The following is a 25004-nucleotide window of genomic DNA, read 5'->3' as shown; positions in this document are numbered from 1 at the left end:
GGCTGCCAGGGCTTCACCCTGTAGTATTCAGGACTTACTTCCTGACTCTGCTGTCAGGTCATTCCTGAACAGTCTTGAATATGCTCTGGGAACCATACTGAATGGGAATAAAGCAAGCTTAAACTTGGATTCAGGCTTACATTATGGAAAGAAGCAAAGTTGTTATTTATAATTGTTCTGCATAAATGTCTTTTTTCTTTTAGTAAAAAATAGAATTTTCAAACAATCATTACTCTTCAACAGTTTTAAAGATAGAACTGTAATAAAAAATACTTTAGGAGAGGTTACTTTCATAATGTCATCGTATAAATCTTTGTCAATCAAAAAATTGCACTCGTTATTTTAAACCTAAAAAAATAATAAATCAAAAAATATTAGAAAAGTAAAGCTACTGAGTGAATCAGTCATAATAACCAAAGATAGCCTTTATGAATGGAATTTTATATTTCTTACTTTGTCTTTCTCATAGTTATGACCATACTACACAAATATTTTTTGATTACTAAGAAATAAACTTAAGAAAAATAATAAACTACAGAAAAATAAAAATTTTATAAAATCAGCTGGAGTACATGATAACCACTATTAGTAGATTTAATACTTTTGTTGGGCTGGAGCGATAGCACAGCGGTAGGGCATTTGCCTTGCATGCAGCCGACCCGGGTTCCATTCTTCCGCCCCTCTCGGACAGCCCGGCAAGCTACAAAGAGTATCTCGCCCACACGGCAGAGCCTGGCAAGCTACCTGTGGTGTATTCCATATGCCAAAAACAGTAACAAGAAGTCTCACAATGGAGACGTTATTGGTGCCCACTCGAGCAACTCTATGAACAATGGGATGACAGTGACAATGACAGTGACAATAATTTTGTTATTGTTTGGGGGCCACACCTGGCTCTGTACTTATGGGTTATTCCGAAGGGGTTTGGGGACTGTATGTGGTGCTGGTCCAGGTTGGTTAGATGTGAGGCAAATGCCTTAAATCACTGTACTATCTTTCCAACCCCTACTTTGATAGTTTGTCACGGAATTTTAATTTTATTTCATAGTGCTTTCTTCTGTAGGATGTTTGATGATGTCTCCTTTTATTTCTGATGTTAGTGATTTGTATTCTCTCTTTTTTCCTTATTGGTGAGACATTTAACAGTTTTATTAAATGTTGATAAATTGTTGAGATCAACAATTGGTTTCATTTACATTATGTATTTTTGGTTTTATGTTGCATGTATTTCTATTTTCTTTTTATGCTTACACTTAAAATTAATGTTCTTTTTCTAGTTTCTTAAGATGGAAGCTGAGATCAAAGATAGATAGCTTTGTCGTCCCTGTCCCGTTATTCATCCATTTGCTCGAGCGGGCACCAGTAACATATCCGTTGTGAGACTTGTTGTTACTGTTTTTGGCATAGCGAATACTCCACAGGTAGTTTGCCAGGCTCTGCTGTGTGGGGGGGATACTCTTGGTAGCTTGCCGGGCTCTTGTGTGTATTATTGTATATAAATATCAGGTTGGTAGGTTATACATTGTCTGCATAGTTTTCTATATAGTTCTATCAGTTATTGAGAGGGCTAGAATTGTGGATTTGTCTCTATATTTTTATCTGCCTGTAATTTAGAAAGCCTCTTATTTGATGTACTTGTTTAGGATTTCTGCATTCACTTGGCCTTTTGTCATTGTGATATTATTCCTTGGAAATATCATTTGTGCTAAAATCTGCTTTGTTCATGGAGGTACTGGTTTTCTTTTGAAAGAGCAGGGTTATATTTCTTCAAATGATATTTTAGCAGTATTATAGAATTTTGGGTGTATGACTTTACACTTTTTTGTATATGTAAGTAGTCACATCTATCATCAAAGTTTAATTTTGAGTTTAATGCTCTATCCATTCCTCATACCCAAGGGTATGTATTTTTGGCTATTTATTTTAAATTTTTTTAAAACTTGTTCACAATAATTTGACATTCAATATTTCAACACCAATCCCACCACCATTACACCTTCCTACCACCATACTTTGAATGTTTCCATTCCTCTCCCCAAAGCAGGCCTCCCCCAAAGCAGAACCTAAATTTATTTTATATTGCTTGTTGTGAATAATCCACTGAAAAGAATCCCAGAAGTTTCCTTAGATGAAAGTGTGTGGAGATTGTTGTATGGATCACTCCAAACACGGCTCATGGGACTTGAGAATGGGGTGCTGGGAATCAAACCTAAGTCTTCTGCATGCAGAACAAGGGCGCCATGGTCTTTTTTTTTTTCTTTTACTCTTTTTAATCTAAAATATTCTTTAGCATTTTTATAGTGTTAGACTACTGATTGTGAATCAGCTATTTCTCGATTTCTGTTAGTTATTAAGGTTATCCTGTTACTTACTGGGATGAGTGGATTGTTTTTCAGCCTTGGGTAGCTTCCTCAGAGACCTACCTTTATCAGAATTCAGATAAAGATTTTAGTAAATTCCCTTTGTATATCTCTGAAAAATCAATCTCTCACTTGCTCTTTACCCTTCCCCCTTCCCTTTCCCTGAAAATTGTAGCCATCTTTATTCCCTTGAACTTCCAACTCCCATCATCAGGGAGATATGCAAACTCTAATGTTTTTTCATTCCTGCACTGTCACTTGAAAACTGTCTGGACAGGTAGAAGGACAGTTACGTAGACGGACAGCTTTTCTTAGTCCAGTGTCTGAAAACCATTTTTTAAAAATACTTTTTTATATTGTTTGTACATGTACATATATATTTATTATTTTTTAAAATAATAAAACACAACAGATGTCATTTACATTTGAACATAGTTTTTATTATAGTTAGAATAATACACATGAAAGTTTTTTTTTAAATTGAATCACCATGGGATAGTTACAAAGCTTTCATGATTGAGTTTCAGTCATAAAATGATCGAACACCCATCTCCACCAATTTTCCACATTTTCCACCACCAATGTCTGTAGTATCTCTCCTGCCACCCTCACCTGACTGCACTCCTGCCTCTACAGCAGACAATTTCCTTCTTATTCTCTGCTTTGAGGCATTATGGTTTCCAATACGGATACTGAGAGAATATCATGTTTGGTTCTTTTAGCATATCTCTCTCATCCTGAGCGATCTCTTCAACCATCATTGACTTAGTGATCTCTTCTTTATATCAGCTGCCTTCTCCTCCAGCTCAAGAGACAGCCCTCCAACCTTGGAGCACTCTTCCTGGCCCTTGTCTCTATTGTCCTTGGGTGTTAGTCTCATATTATGTTTCTTTGTATTCCACAAATTCCACAAAGAATCATTCTTTGTCTGTCCTTCTCTTTCTGACTCATTTCACTTAGCATGGTACTCTCCATATCCATCCACTTGTAAGCATATATGAAATTTTTTTTTTGAGTCACTGGTGCTTAGGGGATACTCTGAGCTTTATGCTCAGTAGTTGCTCTTAGCAATTTAGTTGCTCTTAGGTTGTTGCTCAGGATCATATGAAGTGTTGGCAGTTGGGTATGGTGGTTGTTGTGCAAAGCATGCACTCAACCTGTTCAGCTGTCTTCCTGGCCCTACATACAAGTTTTGTATAGTTTTACATTATTGTGTGTCATATCACGGCATCTTTTCTGTTTTGCATGCTTGAATAAAATTGTGCTATAATTTTGTGTAAAGCTTTGTGTTAATTGGTATTTAGATTATTTTACTGTTTCACTCTCAGAACACCTGGCTAATGTACTTAAAGGTTCCCAATATTTTGATTTTAGTGAGCCTGATATGGAAGAAATACTAGCTGAATCAGAAATGAAATTGGATGGTGTCAGACAGAAGATATTTCAGGTTGCTCAGGAACTTTCAGGAGAAGACATGCATCAATTCCATAGAGCCATTACTATGGGTAAGTTTACTTCAGTGTGTTTCTTTTATAGTGTGTTATGATTTATGTGTGAAGCTTGGTGACTATTATTGCCTTTAAAAATTGCACTTAAGTGGAAGGATAATACAGGAGTGAAGGTTCGTGCCTTGCCTACAGCTGACTTGGTTTGATCTTCAATATCACATGTTCCCCAAGCCTTGCTGGGTTGACTGTGGAGGCCACCAGCACTGTAATACTTGAGCATTGCTGCGTCCTTCCATTGAATCTCTGGCCAGGTTGGCCAAGATTTGCTAGGAGTGTTCTCATGACTCTTGACCACTAATGGGAACAACCCCTGAGCATAGAACCAGGTGTGTTCTCGCTACTTTCCCCAAAATAAAGGAAAAGGAAGGAAGGAACCATGTGGTATTGGGGATTAGACCTAGTCCCCTATGCATTTAGCTCATATCTCTACCACAAAAAGAATTTTTTTTTTTTTTTTGCTTTTTGGGTCACACCCGGCGATGCACAGGGGTTACTCCTGGCTCTGCACTCAGGAATCATCCCTGGCGATGCTCAGGGGACCATATGGGATGCTGGGAATCGAACCCGGGTTGGCCGCATGCAAGGCAAACGCCCTACCCGCTGTGCTATTCCTCCAGCCCCCACAAAAAGAATTTATGTTTTTCTTTCCTTTGTTGCAGTGACTAGGTACTGCGCATACTTGTAGTGCTCCCACACTTGGTTGCTCTGCTTACCAGAGATTGCAAACTTAAGTTGTGATGCTCACTCACATGCCTCACTGGTCACACACCTCTCACTGGAGACCACACATTTGTTTGTGGTATTCTGTTGTTTGGTGCTAGGATTGTACTCACAGCCCCAGGCCTGCAAGGCAGACATCTCCATGAATCTTATTACAGGATCTCAGAAAAAGATGTTTCTTGTTTTGTTTTGTGTTAAGGCCACACCTGGGCATACTCTGGCCATACTTCGGGCTTACTCTTGGCTCTATGCTCAGGGATCTCTCCTAGTGGGCATGGGGGAATCATACTGGGTGCTGGGGATTGAACCTGGGTCTGCCGTGTGCAATGCAGGTGTCCTACTCACGGTATTATCACTCCGCCCTCAAGATAGATTCTGTTTTACCATTGGTTTTTGGGCCACACCCGGCGATGCTCAGGGGTTTTTCCTGGCTTTGTGCTCAGAAATTAGTCCTGGCATTACTCAAGAGACTATATGGGATACAAGGGATCCCACCCAGGTCAGCCATATACAAGGAAGATATATTTTTAATGGGACAAAAAGTATTTATTGCTAAAGGAAAAAATGTATCAATTGACTTTTTTAAAGTTAAGAAATTCTACTTATCAGAATTAAGAAATGTCTTTCTTAAGGCATTAAGAAAGCAAAAACTAAGGGCTGGAGCACTAGTACAGTGAGTAGGTTGCTTGCCTTACATGTGATTGATCTAGATTCCATTCCCTCAACCCTGCCAGAGTGAGCCCTCAGCACTGCTGGGTAGGGCCCCCAAAAACAAAAACTAAAAAACCCCAAAAAAGAAAGTACAAAACAAGCTGAAATCTGATAGATGACATTGAAATATGTACAATAAAAGATTGTATCACTATTGCTCATCGATTTGCTCCAGCAGGCACCAGTAATGTCTCCATGGTGAGACTTGTTACTTTTTTTGGCATATCAGATATGCCACAGGTAGCTTGCCAGGCTTTGCCGTGCGGACGAGATACGCTCGGTAGCTTTCTGGGCTCTCCGAGAGTGGGGGAGGAATCAACCCCGGGTCGGCCATGTGCAAGGCAAATGCCTTACCCGCTTTACTATCACTCCAGCCCAAAAAAGACAGTATATAAAGAATTTCTACATATCAGCAAGAAATAAAAAAAATGGGGCTGAGACATTGTCTGGCCGTAGGGCATTTGCACTGCACGCGATGAATCTGGGTTCAATCCCCGGCACTATTTTCTGAGGCACGATTGTGAATGGGATTATTATTTTTTTTTAATATATCACTTTCCTCTCCTTCATTATTTGCGTATAGGAGAGCCATGGGCTTTTGGGTATTGGTTTTGTAGCCTGCCACTCTACTATAAAAATCTATTGTTTCTAAAGGGTTCTTTTTGCTAGAGGCCTTAGGATTCTCTAAGTATCGTGTCATGTGATCTCCAAACAGCGAGAGTTTGACTTCTTCCTTTTCTTCCTTAATATCTTTCTCTTCCCTAACTACTATGCCAAGTACTTCCAGTACTATATTGAATAGAAGAGATGAGAGTGGACATCCTTGTCTTGTTTCTGATCTTAGAGTTTTTCCCCATTAAAAATAATGCTTGCCATGGGCTTGTGGTGGATGGCTTTGACTATTTTGAGGAAAGTTCCTTCAATTCCCATGTTGTTGAGAGAATTTCATCACAAACGGGTGCTGGATCTTGTTAAATGCCCTCTCAGTATCTGTTGATATGATCATACGGTTTTTATCTTTACTTTTACTGACATGAATTATGTTGATTGGCTTGTGAATGTTAAACCATCCTTGCATCCCCAGGATAAATCCCACTTGGTCATGGCGTATGATTCTTTCTGATGAGATGTTGGATTCTATTTGCTAATATTTTGTTGAGGAGTTTTGCGTTTGTGTTCATCAGGGATATCGGCCTGTTATTTTCTTTTTGTGGTGTTTCTGTCTGCTTTTGGTATCACGGTAGTATTATGCCTCATAGGAACTGTTTGGGAGTGTTTCTTTTTCTTCAGTTTCCTGGGAAACTTGAAAAGGACTGGCAGTAGGTCCGCTAAAGATTTGGAAGAATTCACAAGTAAATCCATCTGGACCTGGGCTTTGTTTCTGGGAAGACTTTTGATTGCTATTTTAATTTCCTTGATAGTGATAAGTATTCATGTATTCCAAATCTTCTTAGTTTAGCCGTGGAAGGTTATAGGAATCCAGGAATTTATCCATTTCTTCTAGTTTTTTTGTTTCAGGGCATACAGACTCTCAAAGTATTTATCTCTGATGACTTTTTGAATTTCTGTGGTTTCTGTTGTGATATCCCCTTTTTCATTTCTGATTTGGTTTATTAGGTTTCCCTCTCATTTTGTGATACTTGCGAGTGTTTTTTTTTTTTCAAATCCAGCTCATTATTTTCTGCTCTAAGTTTTTTAATTTTTTCCCTCTTGCCTGGTTTGGGCTCTTTTTTGTTGGTCATTTTCTTAGATCTTAAGCTGTGAAGTCATTTATGTGAGCCCTTCCCTTCCTGATAAATGCAAGAGCTATAAACTTTCCCCTTAACGCTGCTTTAGCTGTGTCCCTCAAGTTCTGGTAGTTCATGTCCTCATTTTTACTTGTTCCTAGGAATCTTTTGATTTCTTCCTTGATTTCTTCTCTAACCCGTTGGTTGTTTGGAAATGTGCTGTTTAATTTCCAGGTGTTTAATTTGATTCTCTTTATCTGTGTGTGATTAATTTCTGTCTTCAGTGCATTGTGTTCTGAAAAGATAGTTAATACAATTTCTATCTTTTTGATTCTATAGAGGTATGTTATGTGGTATGGTTTATGGTCCAGCATATCTTGGAAAATGTTTTGTGTGCACTGGAGAGGAATATGTACTTGGCTTTTGGGGGGTGCTCATTTGAGCACCTTAGCCGAGGAAGGATCTTTCAGCTCACTGTTGCTGCTCCGTTGGCATGCCGCCCTGGAGGCCACCTGCTGGAGATTTTTGTTTATGATTTGTTTCTTTTCTTTAGAGTGCCTGCTTTCACTTTTGTGTAAGAAGTCTTTAAAATGAAGTTCTTTTTTTTTTTCTTTAAGAAATACTGCAATCAAATAAAGATGTGTTTAGATTTAAATTTTGCTAACAGTTTTACTTTATTTTTTAATTTTTTATTTGGGGGCTATACCCAGCGGTCACCAGGGGTTATTTCAGCTCAGCACTCGGGAATCACTCTTGGTGGGCGTGGGGGATCATAAGGGATTCCAGGCATCAAACCCTGGTCAGCCACGTGTACGACAAACACCCTACCTGCTGTAATATTGCTCTGACCTCTGCTGACATTTTTTTAAAAGTAAAATTAGGTTATTTATAATTTGAATAGTCTTAACAATATGATGCTTATGAATAGTTTTCTGCTTGTAATTGCTAAATGCTTGTTTTGGTGTTACTCCAAATAGTTGTTCTTTTGACTTGAAGATAAAACAATTCTGGCATTGAACTAAAGGAGTTCTGTGTTTTTCCTCATTAAGAATAGTGCTAATGGCATGCAGAGCATTTCCCTAAGGGATACTTGTGTGAGCTCAAACATTGAGTATCTTACTAATAATTGAAAAACAACAAAAAGTTCAGTCTGTTTTCCACACATTTCTTATCAGAATAGATTACAGATTGTCTCAAGGGATGGTTAAACAAATGAACTAGTAATTAGTTGCTTGAAATAAATCACTTAAAATTTTTTGGAGGAGGAGTGTTGGGACACACCTGATGGAGTAATCTCAGGGCTTATTCCTGGCTCTGTGCTCAGAGGTCAATCCTGGCAGTGCTTTCGGGACCATCTGCAGTGTTGGGGACTGAACTGGTTTTAACTGCATCCAGGGCAAGTGCCTTAACCCTTGTACTATTTCCAGCCCTTAAATTTTTGTACAGCATCATGCTTTTGGTTATTTCTTGTAAAATTAAGGAAAGTGACTTCCTTTTTTTAGCTTAGTTTATATCACTGTAGTAATGACAATATTTGCCATTTATTTTTAAGACATTTTTATACACAAAAAGAAGTTTAGACCCTAGGTTTATTTTTTTGGGGGGGGGGCACACCTGGCGATGCACAGAGGTTACTCCTGGCTTTGCACTCAGGAATTACTTCTGGTGGTGCTCAGAGGGACCATATGGGATGTTGGGAATCAAACCCAGGTCGGCCACGAGCAGGGGAAATGCCCTACTCGCTGTACTGTTGCTCCCGCACCAAGACCCTAGTATTTTTATCCTCTTATCTAAGAATATAAATGATGGTTAAAGATATCTCTTAAGCCATCTATTCTTTTAATTTTATGATCTTCCTTGGTCTTTGCAGTATCTTCCGATGATAGATACATTATTTTTACTATTTCTCAAGTGAGAAAATTGAGACTCAAAATTAATCAACTTGACAAGGTCTTAAACTATCATTTGCTCTGTTTTTCATTTGGGTCACACTGGGCTTTGCTCAGGGATCTCTCCTGGTGGTTCTTGGGGGACCTGTGGTGTCAGGGATAGAAGTCAGCTGCATGCAGGACAAGTCCCTTACCAGTGTTCTATCTCTCTGGACCCTAAAGCTATTGTTTTTGTACTAAATGGATTTAGTTTTCTTGTTAATCTTAAGGGCTGGAGCGATAGCACAGTGGTTGGGCTTTCGCCTTTCACTCGGCCAACCCATGTTTGCTTCCTCCGCCCCTCTCGGAGAGCCTGGCAAGCTACCTGTGCATATTGGATATGCCAAAAACAGTAACAATAAGTTTCTCAATGAGAGATGTTACTGGTGCCCGCTCGAACAAATCGATGAGCAACGGGATGACAGGGATACAGTGATACAGTTGATCTTAGAACTGTAGTTCTAGTACAAACCTTACTTTGCTTAATCTCTTTTTTTCCTTACATATTAAGACTTTTTATGAACCAGGTATATATACTTTTTTTTTCCCAGTAGCACCTGTATCCTTATATAGAGTTTTCTTGTTATTTTTCTTACACTAGAATGTAGACTCTGTCTCTACCAAAGTTCTTTTCTTCACTGATGTATTCCAGACATTATTAAGGGGTTTGACAGTAATATATCCTTTTAAGGGGGCTCTTGTTTTTTATATTCATTTTTAAAATTTAATTTTTATTAAAAACACCATGATTTACAAAGTTGTTCATTATACAGTTGTTTTAAGTATTTACTGTTCCAACACCACCAGTGTGACCTTCCCTCCACCAATATCCCCAGTTTCCCTCTGAGTGTCAGCCTGCCCCTTAGGCATATTACAAATTTACTTTCTATTGCAAGAAATCTCTAAGAAATGGCAAATAGAATGACTAGTAAAAAAAATCAGTAAAAGTCATTTTGTGATTACTATATGATTTTTGACCTAGATAAGTAAGAAAATTAAAACCATTTAATACAATATAACAAAATGTCTATTCTCATTTACATACATACGTTTTTAACTCTGGGATCTTACGTATATTACATTAAATTTTATTTTATACTCGTATCTCATGTAGTAACCATGTCTTACCTGTCATTACTTAAACTTTTAAAGCCATTCTTTATTAATGTATTTTGGAATTCACATGGAATAGGTAAGGCCTGCATATGTAAAATTTTTCCCTACACTTTATACGAACACTGTGATTTATATAAAGTTGTTCATGATAATTTGTTACAGACATTCAATATTCCAAAACCAATCCCACCAGAATTGCACCTTCTTTTCACCATTGTCTTTAATTATCAAGGCCACCACTTAAGCCTACGCATAGCAGGCTCTTAATAATTGTTATTGCTTATCATCAATAATTTGCTAACAGAATGATAAAAAAAAGCTTTCTTTAAGAAAGGAAGAAAGTGTAAATCGTTGTATCTCACCATGGAGACATAAAGTCCTTGTATAAGAGATTACTAAGATGCCGTTAGGTTAAGCCTTCTGGGTTATGTTTTGTTAATTGAGATTGGTTACCTTCTGCATTACATCCCATCCAATCTGGTGTTACTACTGATAGTTCCAAGAAGTCCAGAATTTTTAACAGGGTTGTACAGCTGGAATTCAATTTTTAACTGTGTGGCACCTTTGGGGTGAGTGTGACTGCTGGTGCTTCCAGAAGTACCAGATTCTGGGGGGAAGTAGCCCACCTTGACTCCGCAATAGCCTGGAGATTTCAGTCACAAAACCCGCATACCTGAATTTTTCAACAGATTAATTTCTGACTGAGCCTCTGTCCTGAGACAGTGAAGTCTGACTGGGGGCATGGCTGCAATTTTGGAGTCGTTTTCATATCCTTTATCTGATTATTTAATTTTGCAAAATTTTGTTTCTATTCTTAGAAACAAAAAAGTTTCCAGGGATTATTACTTTGATATAACAGCAGAAATAGGATCAGTATAAATATTTAGGGAAGTTAAGCTCAACATATTAGCAAAATTGAGAAGACTTTATGTAAAAAAAAGGAATAAGCTGTGAAAGTCTGTCTTTTAGAATACTAGAAGTATTTAGTGAGGAGAATGATATAACTAAAAATTAAATATGTTCATTTATGAGTGAGATTACATGTATCAGAGATGTTAATTAAATTAAGATAAAACTAAATGCTGGGAAAAAATAAACTTTTAGAGTCTTAACAAAATAGAGTTATTTCTTTCTCACTGAAAGTCCAGTCCAGACTTTGTGGTAGTAGAGTATGTTCTGCCCACTTAATCATTTAATTAAGGACCAAGAATCATGGCCATCTGCTGTTACCAGTCCATAGCTTCCATGACAAACCAAGACATAAACATATAGCTGGTGTTGAAAAGAGAAATGCAGGGTGATGCCTGAGGTACTGAGTTTATGAAGAGACTCATCAATTTTACCCATATTTTCTTTCTTTCTTTTTGGGTCCCACACGGCAATGCACAGGGGTTACTCCTGGCTTTGCACTCAGGAATTGCTCCTGGCAGTGCTTGGGGGACCATATGGGATGCCAGGGATCGAACCCGGGTTGGCCGCGTGCAAGGCAAACGCCCTACCCGCTGTGCTATCGCTCCGGCCCCCAATTTTTACCCATATTTTCTTGTGAGTTTCATGACCATACTTTAATCCAGTGGAGACTTGGAATTTATGGCTCTTTTCTGCCTGTAGTAATGACAATGAACTACGTTAGATGAATAATATTTTCTTTCCTCTGTGAAAATTTGATACTTGATTTAGTGGGAAATTCGTGTATGTGCTTGTTGATGAACTAAACATCTTTCCTGAATATAGTTTCATTTTGTTTGAACCTAAGCTGAAATTAATTTTACCACTGAATGAGTCAGAACAGATATCTAGTTCCACTGCCTCATTTCGTAAATGAACTTGGAGTGCTTTGGATTTGGAATCTGACTAGCATCATCGTCTCTAAAATTATTACTGTTAACACCTCTCATATAGCTAGTATCTGGTGCTTTATATTGTTGTATCCTCTAGACCCAAAGATCTTAAAAATCTAAGGCCCTACATTCTGCTTACCTAGTAAAATTTGAATTTGGATTTGAGTTTACATGCAAAATGATGCGGTAAACAGCTTTTATTAGTATTTTTGTGACAGTTTAATTGTTCATATCATGCTGTAAAATTCTGTGAATATTGTGATTATGAAAGAAAGTGGACTGGAGCAATAGCACAGTGGGTAGGGCATTTGCCTTGCACGTGGCCAACCCAGGTTTGATTCCTCCGCCCCTCTTGGAGAGCCTGGCAAGCTACCTACTATGCCAAAAACAGTAACAACAAGTCTCACAATGGAGACATTACTGGTGCCCGCTTGAGATGACAGTGACAGATGAAAGAAAGTATTATTTGTAGACTTTTTTCTAGATAAATGTTTCATGCACATTACTTAGAGTAGGTTTTGTACCTACTCTACATATTTTCTAAAAAGGGGGGGATTAGGAGGGGCTGGTGCAGTAGTACAGCGGGTAGGGCATTTGCCTTGCACGCGGCCGACCCTGGTTCAATTCCCAGCATCCCATATGGTCCTCTGAGCACTGCCATGGGTGATTCCTGAATGCAGAGCCAGGAGTAATCCCTGTGCTTTGGCAGGTGTGACCCAAAAAGCAAAAAGCAAAAAAAATATAACAGAAAACAGAAGGAGGTTGAAGAGATAATACAGAGGTAAGGTATTGCCTTACATGTGGCCAACCAAGATTTGATCCCTAATCCCTGGCATCCATATGGTCAGGAGTGACTGGGTGTGCACCTCCCTCCCACTCCTAAAAAAAAAAGAAAGAAAAACAGGGAGAAGCTGTGATTTTGGATGTGATTAATTGGAGCTTGTGAAGCATCCATGTAACTATGTAACAAGTGTTTGGGCATATGGTGTTGAGAATGAAGTACAAACCTTGTATGTAGCTTCAGCCTTTTATGCAGTTAAGCTTATTACCAGTAATTTGAATTGTAAATATGAGTAGTATTTGGAAAGAGTATAGTGTGTGAAAAAAAGTCGAGATTGAGTCTTTATAGAACAGCATCTCCAAAGAATCGAGAGAGGATGGGATACAGAGCTTAGGTGGATTGATAGCCTTTGAAAGTGAGAAAAGCAACCTCTTCTCAAGTGGGTAGGCAATTGAGAAAATTCTTGCTAAGTATCTTCTTGTGCTGAGAAAGGTAAGGCAGCTGTTTAGAATTGCTAGGGAAATGGAGTTACAAAATAACTTTTAGGGGGCATGAGCAATAGTTTAGTAGATAGGGCACTTGCTTGTACATGGTGGACGAGGGTTCAATTCACTGTATCCCATATAGTCCCCTGAGCCCTACCAGGAGTGATGCCTAAACACAGAGCCAGGAGTAAGCCTTGAGCATCGCCAGGTGTGCATGGAAACCAAAGGGGGAAAAAAAGAAAACACTAATTCAGGAGCAATTTATGAGCACCGCTGGGTGTGAGCCCAAAACAAAACAAAAAACCCAAAATAAAAGATTAAGTGTGAAAACAACCAGGAACATTTTGTCTGTTTTGTTGGCTCAGCAGTGCTCTGGGCTTATTCCTGGCCCTGTGCTCAGGATTCACTCCGGACAGGTTCAAGGAACCATCCAGGATGCCAGGGATTGAACCCAAAGTCAGTTGCTTGGAACGCAAATGCCCTACCCACAGTATTATCACTTTTATCCTCTAAGGGAGTATTTGTTTTATTAATCACTTTCGAAAGATTACCTGATCAATAAGTATCATCTTTTTTGTATAGCAGTGGGACTGAAGTGGATTAGATTAATTCATGGTTAAAATTTTACTAGGGGGCCGGAGCGATAGCACAGCGGGTAGGGCGTTTGCCTTGCACGCGGCCGACCTGGGTTCGATCCCCGGCATCCCATATGGTCCCCCAAGCACCGCCAGGAGTAATTCCTGAGTGAAAAGCCAGGAGTAATCCCTGTGCATTGCTGGGTGTGACCCAAAAAGCAAAAAATAAATAAATAAATAAAAAATAAAATAAAATTTTACTAGGGACTGGAGAGATAGTATAGTGGTTAGAAAGTTTGCCTTGCACATGTCCTACCCAGGTTCAGTTCCCGGTATCTCATATGGTTCACTGTGCACCACCAGGAATGATTCTTGAGTACATAATCAGGAGTAACCCGTGAGCATTAATTGGTATGTCCCAGAAACAAACAAAAAGAATATTGCTAATTATCTGTAGACAAATAGGGTAAAATAATAAAGTTGGGTGCTATTTTAATTGTTAAATAAAAGCGTACTTAGCGTACTTATGTGTGTTAGTAAAGAATATATTAACTATGACAAGTGATAAACTTAGTAGGACAAATTCAGCTTATCTATTTATCTGAGAAGTCAAATATGCACTTGGATTTCACATTACTTATCTTTTATTTTGTATTATCTTTTTTTTAAGAATTTTATTTTATTGAATCACCATGTGGAAAATTACAATGCTTTCAGGCTTAAGTCTCAGTTATACAATGCTGGAACAACCATCCCTTCACCAGTGCCCATATCCCACCACCAAAAAAAAAAAAAGAAAGAAAAAACAAACAGCACACCTTCCATCCTGCACCCCCCGCACCCCCCCTCATGTAACTGATAAATTTCACTTTACTTTCTATTTACTATGGTTACATTCAATATTTCAACACAACCTCACTATTATTGTTAGGAGTACCCCACTAGTCAGACCTGTTGTGAAGAGGTATGAGGTCGCATGGCCGCTACCGCGGCTGTGCGGTTTTGGATTTCTATATTTTAGCAACTAAGTCCAGGGAGATTTCTTCCAGATATTGGATCATTGCAAGCTTGTAAACCCCATCTGTGGTCTTGGCCCCGGGATCACATCTTGGCGGCGGGTGGGGCCGGTGCCAGCCACCTTCCCAAGAGCACCCTCGCGTCTTATTGCTGCAGTTGTAAATCCCATCTGTGGTCGTCATAATATGGTGGTCACCACGCCCTTCACCCCCAGCAGTGAGGGAGGGAGGGAGAGGGAGAGAGAAAGGGGGGGAGGGGAAGGGAGGGGAAGGGAGGGACAGGCCCCTGGAATCACATCTTGGCGGCAGGTGCACATTACTGTATTAATTTGCTAGGATGACTATGATAAAATGCCACAGACAAGGTGATTTAAACCATGGAAATTAATTTTCTTGCAGTTCTGGAGATTTGAAGTACAAAAACAGTATTTTTCTGAAATCCCTCTATTTCTTTTTATTTAGGATTTTGAGATTTACAATGCAGTAATGGTTTCTTGTGAAGTCCCTCTTTGTTTTTGTTTTTGTTTTTCCTTTTTTGGGTCACACTAAGCGATGCTTAGGGTCACTCCTGGCTCTGCACTGAGGAATCACTCCTGATGGTGCTTGGGGGACCATATGGGATGACAGGGACTGAGCCCAGGTTGGCTGCGTGCAAGGCAAACACCCTACCCACTGAACTATTGCTCTGGCCTCATCCCTCTTTTTTTCTTAAGGCTGTTAATTCTGTGTGCTAGCATGGTCTTCCCTCGGTGTATGGCCATCCTTGGTGTTTAGGATATCACACAAGATGAATTGGGACACCCCTCCCCCGAAGTCCACATTTAAACTTTTATTTTTATTTTTTTAATTTTTTTGCTTTTTGGGTCACACTGGGCAGTGCACAGGGGTTACTCCTGGCTTTGCACTCAGGAATTACTCCTGGCGGTGCTCAGGAGTAATGGGATGCTGGGAATCGAGAGGCAAACGCCCTACCCGCTGTGCTATTGCTCTTGCCCCACATTTAAACTTTTAAATGGACCTATTTTTAAATATAGTCAAATTTGAGGTACTTGATCTTCAATATAATAATTTTGGATGGAGTGGGGAGACATATATAATTCAGCCCATACAGATACTTTGGTTATTACTTTTTGCCTCATTTATTCCTTAAAAAAATATTATAACACTGTGATTTGCCAAGTTCATAATACAGTTGATTCAGACCTTACATTTTCCAATGTCAATCTCACCATGAATCCTATAACCAGCGTGATCTTCCCTCCACCAATGTCCCCTGTTACCCACCCTCCACCCTAGCCTACTCCCTTGCAGGCACAAATAGATTTACTTCATCTTGTTTGTTGCAACACAAAGGCAAATAGAATTATCAAATCTCAGATCAATAGTAGTCAGTTTGTGATAATCATACAGATACTTCGTAGTTTGTGCACTGCAACTACACAAATTATTTTTGGCTGGGAGACTGGGAAGAGTTGCTTCAAATCCAGGGAAGAAGTAGATTGTGAAGTTGTTGTGGTCCTTTGGTTCAGAATTTCTCAACCTTTTTCCATCTTTGACCCCCTTCTGACGTTGTTTTCTTCCTGTGGCTTCTCTGTCCTACCCTTTGGTCCTCTAATCTTTGCTGTAACCCTCATTTACACTATTTCGTCTGTGGCGAATATCCTTGGAATTTTCTAGACATCCACATGGCACCCTAGGGTCCCTGGTTAGTTTATATTATGTTCTAATCTAAACCTCCAAAAGAAATAGCTTGTGAGAAGTCCTTGATAATTATAAATCAGGGTGTATAAACAGGTGTTTATGTAGAGCATAAGTCATAGGGAGCAATGGGAACTATTCGATGATGATATGCCCAGTGTCAAATCATGACTCCGAGAAGAGCATCATTCAGTTAAAGACAAAAGAATGATTTCTAATGCATTCAAAAATAGTAAATTATTTGAGTTCTAGAATATGAGGAATAATTTATACTATATTATATCAATATGGAAAGAGCTCATATTGATTTATATTCCTGTTAAAATTTTTGAGTAACAGTCAAAGAGACAAGGGAGTTGAAGGTGCTGACAAGAATTGTTAGGGCCAGAGTGATATACAGCTTGTAGGGTGATTGTTCTTCATGTGGCCAACCCATGTTTGGTCCCTTGAGCTCTGCCAGACGTGATCCCTGAACACAGAGCCAGGAGTAAGCCTTGAGGTATGGCAAAGAAACAACAGAATTGTTTAAGACAGGGTTTCTCAAACGGGTTCTATGGATGCACACATAATTCTAAGGGGGCAACTGGTGAAAATCACCAAAGTGTTCCTTGTGGGCACATAAAGTATTCCAAAGGGCAAGAAGTGAAAATTAGGTAAATCACATAGCACAAGTCTAGGGGGCAATTGGTAGGACAGGACAGCTACAGGAAGGAAACAAGATTGAAAGTGGGGTCACAGTTGGAAAAGGTTGAGAAAAATAACAAAAGGATTACTGGAGGAATTAAGATAGGAAAAGAATGTGATCTTTTGACCTTATGAGAATCACCTGAGTGAATTAGAAGTGTCTCTGGTTACTATTAACTTCTCATTCTGGTTTTGCTTATAGCAAATAATATTTACTCAGTGAGGTTAAAGAGAAGGGGACTTTGCTGTCATGCAGACTTGAGCTCATGTTTACTCTTAATATTTCTTAGGTCTGTCATTTTAGAATAGAATATACAATCTATTTGAAGTTCAGCTTTCTCACTTGTAATATGGAAACAGTAATGGCTATCTCATGGATTGTTTTGAAATTTATGGGAAGCAGTAATGCTCAGCCAACCACATATACCTAGAAATGCAAATATTTATTCATAGGACAAACATTTTATAAAAACATGAGAAGCCTTGGAGCTGGAGTGATAGCACAGTGGGTAGGGCATTTGCCTTGCACGCGGCCGACCTGAGTTCAATTCCCAGCATCCTGTATGGTCCCGAGTGCAGAGCCAGGAGAACTCCTGTGCGTCATCGGGTGTGACCCAAAAAGCAAAAAAAGAAACATACAAACAAAAAGCATGAGAAGCCTAAAAATAAAGTTGATGTCTGAAATGACAGTTTTTTAATAAAATTCTGTTTTGCCTGTTTAAGTGTTTATGTATGGCCTTTGTGGAAATTTGAACTAGTTATATATTGCTAAAATTTCATAAAAATAAGCAAAGTAATCAATTGTGTATTGGGTTCCTTATATGTGTTCTAGTAGAAGAACAAGGGGAAAAATAACAAATTATATAAGTGCTACCTATAGTTTTCTGTTCTATTGGGAGCTGATTCTGTAAATAATTCTTACTGGATTTCATCCAAGGCAAAGGCAAAGGGGAAGACATTGTTTGATGAAATATGGCAGTAGATTGAAAACTTTCACCTTGAGGATTATTCATAGAAAATATCGGATGTTCTTTTCATCAAGTTGAAATGTGACTTGTTTAAATATCCTATTACCTAGATGTCACCAAAAATGCTTTTCAGTGTTTTGGACCCAGTATCCTTGAACTTTGTCATACCATGAAACCTAATTTCCATGCCAACAGAAATTGCCAACTTATCTGAAGTAACTATAATGAAATATCACAGTGACTTTTACTTATAATCAGTGTATATTACTAATTAGTTTTTAAAAATAGATCTGCCACATTTTATCATATACCTCTGTTAAAAAGGGTATTTTAGGCATGTGGTGATATGCAGGATAGTCATAATAGTGTCCAGCTGGACATTCAAAGAGGAATTATACATTATTTAAATATAGCATTGATTACCACTACAAAGAAAAGGTAAATGGTACTAGAGCATTTAGTTTTCTGGGTTTGGTCGGGGGAGGGTGTATACCCAGTGGTAAAGTGCTTGGGGGACTACTCCTGGCTTAGTACTTGCGAAATCATGCAGTACTGTGAGTAGAACCTGGGCCTCTTGGATGCAAAATTTGCCCCAGCCAGATGTATTTCCTTTCTCCCTGGCCCATATAACTTGAATATAAAGTATTAACTATGTAGGGGGTTGAATGGTAAGAGGAAAAGTAAAACTGGAGTATAGAGATATTATATAGAAGGAATAGGCTCTACTCAGGACGAGACAGACCATCCAAAGAAGGAACAAATCTGAAAAAAAAAAAAAACACACATTTTGACCCCAACCCTTCCTCACCACTTGAAGATTTATTCATTGTATGACAGAGATGCATGCTGAGATGTTGCACTGATGAAATTCCCCAGGATGCTGTCCTTGGGGGAGGTACTGTGCTGTGAAAGTCTCCTTGTTTGGACTAGATACTTTCTGAGTTGTTCTGTGGAATTCAAAGGAAATCTCTCTCCCCTCAGTGACCGGCAGGAACAACTGGTTGCCTCACATTTAAAAGGCTGCTCTGAGATGTACTTTGGAATAAAAAAAATTTTTTTTTCCTTCTTTGTAGTCATTCTAGTGCCCTTTACTTATAAAAGCTTAAAACCATGCAAACTGGCAAAAGAGTAATGTTTTAAACTTTTGTAAATAGACCGTGCTTCCATTGCCTGAAATAATGATGCTGAGACAGACACCCCAAGTGGCACTTGTATTACTGATCTTAAGTAGTTTTTTGCCCATTTTTTTCTATAGCATAAATATTCTTTTACATCTTTTATTAGAAAGCTGTGTACATGTTTCTTGTTTCTCACAAAACTAATCACATTAAAGCAGGTTTAGAGATGTGATGAATGGTCCTTAAGTTTCGATGTTTACTTTTGTATTTATCAAGTGTCTTAAACTGAGAAATAGAGTCTTTAATGAAGGAACTTGGGTAATTGATCACCTATTCATAAAACTAAAATTTTGGTAAATGTTATTATTAAAAATGTAAATCTTTTTTTAACGTTTAGTTTTTATATGTTATTAAACAAATTGTCCTTTCAGTAAGGACATCTATTTTCTGGGGCTGGAGAGATAGTACAGACAGTAAGGACCTTGCAATACTTTCAGACCAGATTTGATCCCTGATACCCCGTATCATCTCCTGAGCCTGACAAAGCCTGGAGTAAGTACTGAGCACAACCGGGTGTGTGCCCCTGCCTTCATCTCCCCTCACCCCCATCCCTCATGAACAAAAAGCAATTAAAAAAAGACACCAATTTTAGTGACCTTACTTTAGTGTCATTTGTGGTTCAAAATTAGTCAGGATATTTTTATTTAGTTATTTCCTCTTATTGCTGTCAAAACCAAGGCCATTCATTTTCCTTTGTGTTTTTGATTCTGTTGCTTTTAATGTGATAATAATACAGTTGTCAGCCTCCTTATTACTATTGGTACTATGCCTGTTTTTTATTGTCAGCTCCTAGGAGGTTGTAGATTTGTAGGATGTTTTCATAAGGATATTTGACAAGTTAAATGCCAGTCATAATACTGAGTTCTGAGTTTTCTTTTCCTAATAAATGAATTCTCTATATTTTACATTAAAGTCTTCAAAAGAAGTCTTGGAGAGATTTTTTTTTTTTTAAACCAGACAGTGACTAATCATTTTGGGGGTCAGAGTGGAGGTAGGGGTAGCACCAGACACACCCAACTGTGCTCAGAGCTTCTTACTCTGCTCAGGGATCACTCCTGGTGGTATTCTGGGCATCACATGTTGTGCTGAAGATCAAATTAGGATAGTCACATGCAAGACAAGCACTTAATTACCGGCCCCTATGATAATCATTTTAAGAAATAGTTTTTTTTCTGAGTATTAAAAGATTTAAGACATACTAAAATGATGTGACAGTACAATTTCATTGTTGTAAAACAGTTGAAAAATATTTATAGTACTATTTTTGACCTTTATCAAAAATTTTTTTTTTTTCTTTTTGGGTCACACCCAGCGATGCTCAGGGGTTACTCCTGGCTTTGCACTCAGGAATTGCTCCTGGCGGTGCTTGGGAGACCATATGGGATGCCAGGGATCAAACCCGGGTCGGCCGTGTGCAAGGCAAACGCCCCACCCGCTGTGCTATCACTCCGGCCCCATCAAAATTTTTTTTAATTCATTGTGACTTTCATAGAATTTACTTCTCGTACAAAATTGGTATTTCATTATTGTTATGTATATGTTTAACTTAAGCTACTAAGACAGAAGCTCTATTCTTAGATATATTTGGAAGTATTAGGAGCAACGCAGTATTTTATAATTTGATTTTTATTGTTATTGCTTAGACAATACCCTAAACTCTGGGGTCAAAGAATGTGATACTGGTGGGAGGGAGCTAGGGGAGTTGAGTGAAAACCAGGACTATTATACTTGGTAGACTAGCTATGTAGTGCTGGAGATTGAACCCAGGACCTCATGAGGCATGTGCTCTATCACTAAGATATAAAAATGATCTCTAATTTTATCAAGTTTGGTTGAGTCATTGACTGTGGAAACACAAAATAATATATCTTTATAGAATTAAATATTTTTGTTGTTGTTGGGCCACACACAGTGGTGCATGGAGGTAACTCCTGGCTTTGCACTCAGATATCACTCCTGGCAGGCTCAGGGGACCGTATGGATGCCAGGGACCAAACCACAGTCAGTCGCATGCAAGGCAAGCACCTTACCTCCTGTATCATCGCTTAGACCCTATTAGACAGAACTTTTCTGGTTGTCTTTGAATGCTTTGAATTCCCCACCAGAAAGTTCTGTAACATTTCTCTGTAGGAAAGACAATAGGTTTTTAGTTTTTACTTTATTTAAGTAAAATAAATGGTGTTTATTTAAACAAAGTTGTTCATAATACAATTGTTACAGGCATTCAGTGTTGAACAAATTCTACCACTGTAATGTGTGATCTTTCCTTCAACACTGTCCCCAGTTTGCTACCCACCTACCAAGCCTATCCTCTTAACAGGCACTAAATAATTTATTTTATATTGCTTGTTAGAACTAAGCGAAGAATGGAGTTACCAAAAATATTTTAGTGAAAAAAAAATTGTGAAATTTGTTGCATCTTACCATGGAGGCATTAAATCCCTGTCTGAGGGTTCACTAAGTTGTGTGTTCCTAGTTGTGCCTTCTGTCTTACTGCTTTTGTTTATTGAGCTTAGTTGGCATCTGTTACTTTCCCATCTCCTTTGGAAGTGTTGTGGGGCTGCTTATGTGGCAGCAAGCTCCAGGAATTCCAGGGTCTGGACTGATGAGTTTACATGGTGGCCCAGGTGGGATGTGGTTATGGCTATTAGGGCTTCCAGAATTGGGGGCTTGCATTGCAATGTGTGTGGGGGAAGACTACCCGCCTCCACTTTAAGAAAACCCCAGAGTTTTCCATCTAAAAACATGTACCTGGAATTTTCGTCACTTTGGTGTCTTTGCAGAGATTATTCATTAGAGTGTAGTTGGGCTGTTGGCGTGTCATGACAGCTCTGGGATGTGGGTTTAAAGTGGGAACTCACCCACTCCTTTCCTAGAGACACCCCAGAGATTATAGTTGTAACAACAGTGTAATTGAATTTTGTGTGACTTGGCCTGTATCTTTTCTAAGATTAGTCATGAATATGTAAGACTGGGCTTATGATTTCACAAGGTAGTGGTTGTGGGATGTGGGTGTGATCCGGAAAGAGAAAAGTTTTTTAGATTCATGGTTCATATTGTACCATTCTATTTCTTCAAATGTTTCGTCAAAGAAGAAATAGAAAGATTTATAATCTAGCTGTGTGCAAAGTTCACTCAGAAGTGTTGATTGTGCCCCACAATCTGTCTGTCACCCGGTGATTCTTTTTTTTTTTTTTAATCTTAAATTTTTATTTTAAGTTGAGTTATATATTAAAATAAGTGAAACAATGTAAAAGAATATTACATGTGACAGATATAGACACATTAATAGTTTTCCCTCCTAAAGATATTTGCAATCTAAGACCAGGTGATTCTTTACATTCTGAATGTTACCATAATAGTAGTCATCCATTAAACTTTTGTTGGGGTGATAATATGATATTCTTTATTATGACATACTTGTTAATTTAGTGTCTATTCCTTTTATTCCTAGTAATTTACTTTTTTGGTGTTTCAGGACTACAGGAATATGTGGAAGCTGTCTCTTTTCAACACTTCATCAAAACACGATCATTGATTAATATGGATGAAATTAATAAGCAGTTGATATTTACAGCAGAAGATAATGGGAAAGAAAATAAGACTGTAAGAATTTAAAATCATTTCATATTTATCACCTAAGTTATAACTATGTTGATTATGATACAACTATAATACACGTGATCCTAAGAACGTGGACATAGAAATACCGTTTGTGAAGTGTGGTTTTCTGAGTTTACAGCTAGGAAATGGTCTTTAAAATATTTTACTTAGGGTGGAGCGATAGCTTAGAGGAATGAATGCATGCTTTATGTGTTGGAAGACTGGGTTCCAACTCTAGCACTGCACTGGTTCCTAGGCACTGCAGGGAGTAACCCTTGGGTATCGCTGGGGGTAACCTTTAAACACTGCTGTGTGGGGCCCAAACCAAAATTTTTGGTTGTTTTGGGGTCATAGCCGAAGGTGCTGAGAACTTAATTTGTCTCTGCTCTCAGGGATCACTCCTGGCAGGACTTGGGATTCTGGGTTGCTGGGGATTGAACCTGGGTCAGCCATGTGCAAGACAAATGCCTTACCCACTGTACTTTGACTCTGATCCCCAGAGAAAATATTTTAAAAGATAGAACAAGAATAATGATGGGTGTAGAAAAGGGGAATCATACTTAATCTAACACATGTTGAGTAAATGAATGTTATAAGTCTGCTTTTGATTTTGCTATGCACTGTGTTTTGTATGCAGTGTTTTATTTTCTTTATTACCTATGTAAAGCAAAGGGCTTAAATAATTTATCAGAAGTCACATGACTAAGTATGTCAGAGCTGAGTTTTGAAACCAGATATCTGGAATCCACATTACTACTCTTGTCCACTTTGCCAGTATTTACCAAAGAAATGTTTTAAAGGATTTGATATACAGGTTTCAAATTAGGCAATATATATATGACATATAAGTATGTAATAATTGTTATAGAGCTAATGTAAAATAATCATATAGTGAAATGTTCACTCAGTTCATAATGCTTATATCTGAAATGTATGTAACTTTTCTGAATTAAGAGAAAAGATTGCACTTTTACTTTGTGAAGGGGCTCCCCTACACTGTTGCATTGGTTGGGGGCAAGCTGTTACTTCTGGTGATATTTGATGCTTGACGTTGTACCTGAAATTGCCTGTCAGTTCAGTATTAGAGCTCAGCACAGCAATGTGCAGTGCCTGGGAGGAAGCTCAGACTTTGTACGTGGAAGAAATGCACTCAGACCCCTTGATCTTTGCCTCTGGCCATTGCTCTTCTTTGGATGGAGGGATTTGGGCCATATCTGGTAGTGCTCAGGGTGGCATGTAGTACTAGCGTTTGAATCAGGGTTGGGTGCATGTGGTTAGGTAAGCGCCTTAACCTCTGGACTATCTCTTCAGCGCCAATTTGACTGTTACATGAATATTTTTTGTTTGTTTTGTTTGGGGTTTTTGCTGTGTTTCCAGATAAATATTCAGGCAGCGAGATGAATTTTGAGTATTAGGTACCACTGGAGATACATGTGGACTTAAAAGAGTTTATTTCTCTTTATTTTTCATCATGTATTTTTTTTAAGTTTTTATTTTATTGAATCACCGTGAAAAAATACAAAGTTTTCAGTTTTAAGTCTCAGTCATATAATGATTGAACCCCCATCCCTTCACCAGTGCACATGTTCCACAACCAAGAACCCCAAAATACCCTCCCACCCAGCCCCTACCTAAGTAGCTAGTGATCTTCACTTTATTCTTTCTATACTTTGTATACATTCAATATTTCAATAGAGAACTCACTATTATTGTTTGGAATTTTCCTCCAACAATCAGGCCTGCTGAAAAGGCATCATTTAATAATTTCTTTCCATTGCTGACAATGAAGACTCTATGAGCTCAGCGGCTCTTTTGGATTTCTGATATTTTAGCTCAGTTCACAGTCTAGATGCATTTCTGTAAGAAGCTACTCTGGGTGCCAAAATGGGTTAGAAGGCCTCTTGGATCATAGCTTTTAGGAGCAGAGGGTCCGTTTCACGCAGGGCAGCTCCAGATCTTATCTGGGCTGAGGGCGTGCCGGTAACGCCCTCTTCCCATGATCACCTATAAGCCACAAAACTGCAAAATTCATACCTCTGGGTTGGGAGTCTTAGAAGGTGGCTCTCATCATGTGGATGTTGTTGCTGCCGCCGCCATTTTCCGTG

General features: G+C 38.6%; 1 protein-coding gene across 1 annotated transcript in view; it reads left to right on the top strand.

The window, feature by feature from the left end:
- TSNAX (translin associated factor X) overlaps positions 1–25004 on the top strand; it is a 38435-nt gene that overhangs the window by 5078 nt on the left and 8353 nt on the right. The window contains exons 4-5 of the mRNA XM_004620317.2: positions 3735–3865; positions 22775–22902. Coding sequence (XP_004620374.1) covers positions 3735–3865; positions 22775–22902 — 259 coding nt within the window. The remainder of the gene's footprint in view (positions 1–3734; positions 3866–22774; positions 22903–25004) is intronic.

Source organism: Sorex araneus, chromosome 9, assembly GCF_027595985.1.
Source record: "Sorex araneus isolate mSorAra2 chromosome 9, mSorAra2.pri, whole genome shotgun sequence".
Taxonomy (NCBI): domain Eukaryota; kingdom Metazoa; phylum Chordata; class Mammalia; order Eulipotyphla; family Soricidae; genus Sorex; species Sorex araneus.
Note: the sequence above shows the minus strand (reverse complement) of the source record. Positions and strands in the feature narration are given on the sequence as shown.